The 6,000-nt window shown below is 43.5% G+C and overlaps 1 protein-coding gene across 1 annotated transcript; it reads left to right on the top strand.

Annotated features, from left to right (window-relative positions):
• The first annotated feature begins 5,006 nt into the window (after positions 1–5,006).
• LOC116090280 (UPF0428 protein CXorf56 homolog) lies at positions 5,007–5,912 on the top strand. The gene has a single exon (XM_031370553.1). The coding sequence runs from the start codon at positions 5,082–5,084 to the stop codon at positions 5,748–5,750; it is 669 nt and encodes a 222-aa protein (XP_031226413.1). The 5' UTR covers positions 5,007–5,081; the 3' UTR covers positions 5,751–5,912.
• The last annotated feature ends 88 nt before the right edge of the window (positions 5,913–6,000 follow it).

Below are 6,000 nucleotides of genomic sequence, written 5' to 3'. Positions count from 1 at the left end.
GGTGTCTTCTCATCATAGTATAGAATCCTTACAATGTGTTCTAGAATTTACTCAGGACCTGTAAATCAAAGAGTATCATATCTCTTAAGCCGACCTTGGCATTCAAACAATACAAGGCATTAATGAAGACCCTGGTGTTTGCTGTTTGGTTTCACCTAAGAGCTGGAGGAAATCCTGGCCACCTAGGAGATGGGTGGGGCTTCTCAGTAAATGACTGGATGGGTTTGCTACCAGCACAGCTGAGTTCTGTCAGGCTTCTTGCCTTCCACTTGATTCTGAAATGGCTGTACACAGTCTGGAATCTGTACAGAAGTTCAGATGCCTCCTTTGGGGTTCAGAAAGAAAGCCAGGGGTTTCTCTCCTTCATCACGAGTCTGTAGAGGTTCTGTGGAGTCTATTAAAACTAAACTCCCACATTACTTTCTAATTATTTTCAGGAGAGGTCGGGAGCACCCGGAGTACTTGCCAGACAATAGAAACATTGTAGGACCCCTTAACTAGCAATCAAAAAATCAAAATTAACTTCATTTCTATGGAGCAGATGCTATCCCGCTGCTCCAGATATGGTACCATGGATGAAATACCTACATCACTCACCACACAGAAAGAACAACAGTTAACATGTGCGAATGACCTGCTATTCAAACAGAACAGCAATTCAATAAGGAATGTTTGGAGTATTGATGTCCCCTGTTCCAGGTACTTGTCTACAACACAGAGGGTGGAGACAGAGCCTTTGACCCTGGTCCATAAGAACTCAGCAGAAAGAAAGATGGATGAACCCAGGCAGTCAGGGCTCAAAGACCCTATTCTGTGCTTCTCAATCTGCTTTCCATGCCAGAAGAGCAGCTAATTAAAAATGAAGCATCCAACCCCAAACGCCAGGTCCTACCCACTCGGATCTCTGGGTTTAGCATTGGGTTAGCCAATTCTATCCTGAGGGACACACAGCTACAACTACATCACTCTATAGTTTTCTTGACAGCCAGCCAACCTGCCTCCCTCACCCCCAGGTTGATGCTGCTTCATTCCCAAGCTCCACATTTGCTCCAGCCCATTGAATCCTGGCTCTGCCACCAAATCACTGTGCGTTGGTGGAGGTTATTGCCCTTCTTTGGGCCCCTGTGGCTTCATCTATTAAGCTTGGGTAATAATTTATATCTCGTGGTGTTAGTATCAACTCCTTTCCATCTCACTGAGAGTCATAAGGAACAGACCTAAGATTTGCCATTTGAAAAACAACACATTTATAACCAGTCACTTTGTTCACAAGTCCATCTATTGATCTCAATTTGAACATTTAGTTAATAGAAAAGACTTCAGACACAGCAGGGGTTCCTCACAGACATTTTTCACAGGGTGGCCAGTTTTAAGGAGTCTCTGAGCACTTTGGATGGCAGACAATTAGCCTGCCTTTTGCCTGAGAAATCAGACTAACCACTGGCATTGCTTGGCTAATAGAGTCTTTTGTGAACTCTCTCCCTAAATGGGAAATCTTTAACTCTCTACAAAATCTCAATCTCATTTTTCTGTGAATTCCTAATATTTCTAAATAAATGTTGGCCCTCTGGGCTTTTGTAGTCAAATAACCCAAATCAACCTAAGCTCCTCTGTGAGAGGGAGAACAAGGTATGCTGTGAGAATCTATGGGAAGGAACTTGCAGAATCAGTTTGGAATGACTACAAAGACAAGCTTGCTATGGAGCAAACTTTGTGAGCCAGAACATGAAGGGTGGTGTGTTACCCCATGTAGGAAGAAGTACCTTATTGAGCTACTTCAAAGATAAATGATGACCACTGCCTGCCCCCCGCAAGTTGAATGGCACACTTAGAGACAGGGTCAGGCAGAGCCAAATCCTCTGTGACTAGAGAAGGGAGTCAGAGAAGACTTGACAGGAGACAAGAGGCTGAGGAGGCAAGAGTCATTTGAGACACAAGACACTTTAGTCGTAGACATTTCCTTCCATTTCTGTACACCAAATAGCAGTCATCTCGGGATAGGGAGCCTCAGAGCTCCAGCTCCATACTCTAACTACGAGATAGCTCTCAGCAAGCATACACTGCCCATGACAGCTGCTGCCTCTCCCTAATGATCACAAGGGAGCAAGAGTCCCAGCTTCCATGCAAAGCCATCCCAGTGGTTAATAGCTCTTAAGTTTAGAGAAGCTCTTCCTTAAATTTAACCCATTCTCTCTTTGTAAGACTTATCAACTCCCATGCTTCTTTCTGTGGAGATAGAAAAACAAGTTGGTGCACAATTTCAATTTCAAACCCTTCATTGAATCAGAGTCAAAAGAGGTGGCAGATTTTTTTATTTGGCATCATGTTACACTCCAGTGGATGATTGCCCAGAGATGCACATGTAGTCAGTGGACTTTAGTGTCCACTGCATGCAAACATCGGAGAGAAAGCAGAAGGTAGCTGACTTGACTAGGCTCCTCTATGCACAATCTACTCTACTGTGTCTTCATAATTGGAAGGGGCCCCTGGAAGTATCTTTCTAGCTAGCCTTCTCTGCTAGGAGAATGATTTGAGTAAGGTGTTCATCTCACCTCACCTAATTGAGAGTGAGTCCGCACCAACTGCATTATCTACCAATGACAAGGACCATTGGCATTGTGACTGGCACCAATCATTCTTGTCATATATGCTTCCATTCGGAGCATGGAGACCTCAGGGTCAGAGAGCAGGGTAACTAGACCATATCCACACAAAATCTTTTCTTGTTTTGGTCCCTTCCAGCATTGGTAATCCTTTCCCTACCCAACCTCTAAGTGGAAATTTCTGGTTTCTTTGAGGACTCAGTTGTGTGCTGTGATGTTTTTCTGGAAACTGTCTTATGAGAGGATATTTTTGCTGAAGCAGACACATGGGAGGATGTTTTTCTGAGAACAGACAAGTGGTGCTTTTCTGGAAACAGCCTGGGGAAAGGGCATATGATGTTTTGCTAGAGCAGACACTTGAGAGAACACGTGATGTTTGGAAAGGGTATAAATATAACCCAACAGACAGTGGATGACACTGTGTGGTATTGGTATGTCTTGCCACATTTGCTGATTATCGTTGGACTTTGCTGATGCTAGTCTTCACTGATGACACTGCATGGTATTGGTTTGCCTTGCCACTCTTTGTTGGTCATCATTTGTTGTGACTCCATAGAGAAAAACATACAAAAAGACTTCTGGTGGTGTTCTGGTAGCTTCTTGACGCTTCTGTGGACCCAGGCCAATTAGCAGAGCCTCATGATTTCTTCTGGATCTAACTGCCATTGCTAATTTGTGTATGGTGTTTGAGGATGGATCCTGCTACCACTGCTGATTTGTGTGCACTGAACTGCTGATATCCTGACAGTATAGATGGGATTCACTCCAAAGAACTATTTCTAAACAGGTTCACATCCTCCTTTGCCCTATTAACCTCTCCTTTCCACTACCTCTGATGTGGTGGGCTAGAAGGGAGGTTAAAGCATTTAAGTACACTTATTAAAGGAGGTTTTGAAAAATATAAGCCTACAAACCCCCATTCTCCTTGTCTGTCAATATCAGTACTTAGAGAATGTCCTCAAGATTACCCTTGGATATGAACCTATTTCTCTAAATTATGTACACAATTTTTAAGTGCCCATAACTGTTTCTGTTGTTGATTTTATTCATTTTATTTTCTCACCCAGAGTGTTTTGGGGACTCTCCCTGCCCTCCAGACACATAGCATTCTCAGCACGCACTTACTTTCTCCTTTCCCTCTTACAATGAGTAATGAGTGAACACCCCAGAGAACGTGCAGAAAGTGTCTCTGGAGTACATCCTCCCACCCAGATGGAAGTGGCACTGGTGTAAAACACTAGAGTCACAATCCCAAGATTCAACAATGAACTCCAAATTCCTGCAAGGGCATGTTCCCTAAACTCTGAAAAATTTTAAGTGCCCATAACTAGTTTCTATTGTCAATTTTATCCATTTTATTCTCTCACCCAGTGTGTTTTGGGGACTCACCCTGCCCTCCAGATGCATAGCATTCTCAGCATGCACTTACTTTTTCCTTCCCTCTCCTTTCCCAGACTACAATCTTGAAAGATTCAAATCCTAAATGTAGAAATCCCGGAAGCCCAACCCCTCCAGCTTCAACTGCTGCTTTCCCAACATCAGAGAAGCAAAGAAACAAATTCTGAGCAAGTGACACGTGACTCTAATCAATGATGAAAATTTCCATTGATAAATGGATCATTTGTTGACCCCTGGACTCCTTCCAGCAGAATCCTAGGGCCAAACGGCATGTGCCTGCAACAGCCAGTGAAGTTACAGACTGGTTCAGAATATTTCTGTGCATTGTCAGGCAGACGTGTGTGCCGCTCTGGTGCCTGTACTGTTGGCTTCATACCTACCCATGAGCACGTGGGACGGGGTGCCACACCCTCCCCCAACAACAGAGCTTGCATCAAATCAAAAGAACCGTCAGAGAAGCCGCCCCTCGAAGACAACGAACGCATGTTTAGAGAGCCGCGACCTAAAAGAAGACTTCAGAAGAGAGCTACTGGCTGTGGACGCTGGCCTGCTCTCAAGGTCTAGACCCTGTGCAAATGCTATGTAGCTGTCCCTATTGTGTGCTGCTCTCATCTGTCAAGTAATTCATTCTTGTGCCTTCCTTCACAGGGGATTGTCATCATTTTAATAAAAATGTTATTTTTATATTTTAATTTTATTTTATATTTTAATTATTTTTATTTTACTTTCTTTTAATATTTTTATATTTTAAGAATTTTAATAAAAATAACTATGTTGCTTTTCATCTTTTAATCATTAGGATACTGGAAACATAAATTATATAAAGACTTTTAGAGAGTTTCTAATTCATGTTTTTTTCCCCTCAAAACTGAATACACAAAAAGTACCTTACCATTGTGTGTGCATGTGAAAATGTTGGACCTGTCTGGGAATGCTAGCTCATTGGTAGGGTTCTGTAGCAGAATTTTCCATGTTCAATTAATTTAAATATTAATACAGCTGCCTGGCGCGAGTGTCTGTGACGCCATTTCCGCGCGACTCTTCATTTTCTTGGAGTTTCCTGGCTCCTCCGCCGGAGCTATGCCAAAAGTCGTGTCGCGGTCGGTGGTCTGCTCAGACACCCGGGACCGCGAGGAATATGATGATGGTGAGAAGCCCCTCCATGTCTACTACTGTTTATGTGGCCAGATGGTCCTGGTGCTGGATTGCCAGTTAGAGAAATTGCCCATGAGGCCCCGGGACCGGTCTCGTGTCATCGATGCTGCCAAACATGCTCATAAGTTTTGTAACACAGAAGATGAGGAGACTACTTATCTTCGAAGGCCTGAGGGCATTGAACGTCAATACAGGAAAAAGTGTGCAAAGTGTGGATTGCCGCTCTTCTACCAGTCCCAGCCGAAGAATGCTCCTGTGACCTTCATTGTGGATGGAGCAGTAGTGAAATTTGGCCAAGGCTTTGGGAAAACCAATATATATACTCAGAAACAAGAGCCTCCTAAGAAGGTTATGATGACCAAAAGGACTAAAGACATGGGCAAGTTCAGCTCTGTTACTGTGTCTACCATTGATGAAGAAGAAGAAGAGATAGAGGCTAGGGAAGTTGCTGACTCCTATGCGCAGAATGCCAAAGTGATTGAAAAGCAGCTGGAGCGCAAAGGCATGAGCAAGAGGCGGCTGCAAGAGTTGGCTGAATTGGAAGCCAAGAAAGCAAAAATGAAGGGGACCCTGATCGACAACCAGTTCAAATAATCAGGATCTTTCTGAGTTCAGACTGGAGGCAGCACTTCCATCAGGAAGAACAGCTTCAAGATCTCATGTTCTGGTTTCTGTTTGTCCCAGGAGGTTTTCTGACCATCCCCATTGGTTTTCTGACACTGTATTTCTTTTCTTTCATTGAAGTCCTTGACTCCATTTCACTTGCTTTCTAGGATGTAGGTTGTTTGTAAAATCTCTGTATATATGTTTTCTGTCTTTCTTGTCTTTGGGACCAGGTCTTGTT

Source organism: Mastomys coucha, unplaced genomic scaffold (assembly GCF_008632895.1).
Source record: "Mastomys coucha isolate ucsf_1 unplaced genomic scaffold, UCSF_Mcou_1 pScaffold15, whole genome shotgun sequence".
NCBI classification, from domain to species: Eukaryota; Metazoa; Chordata; class Mammalia; order Rodentia; family Muridae; genus Mastomys; species Mastomys coucha.
This window is presented reverse-complemented; position numbering and strand designations above follow the sequence as displayed.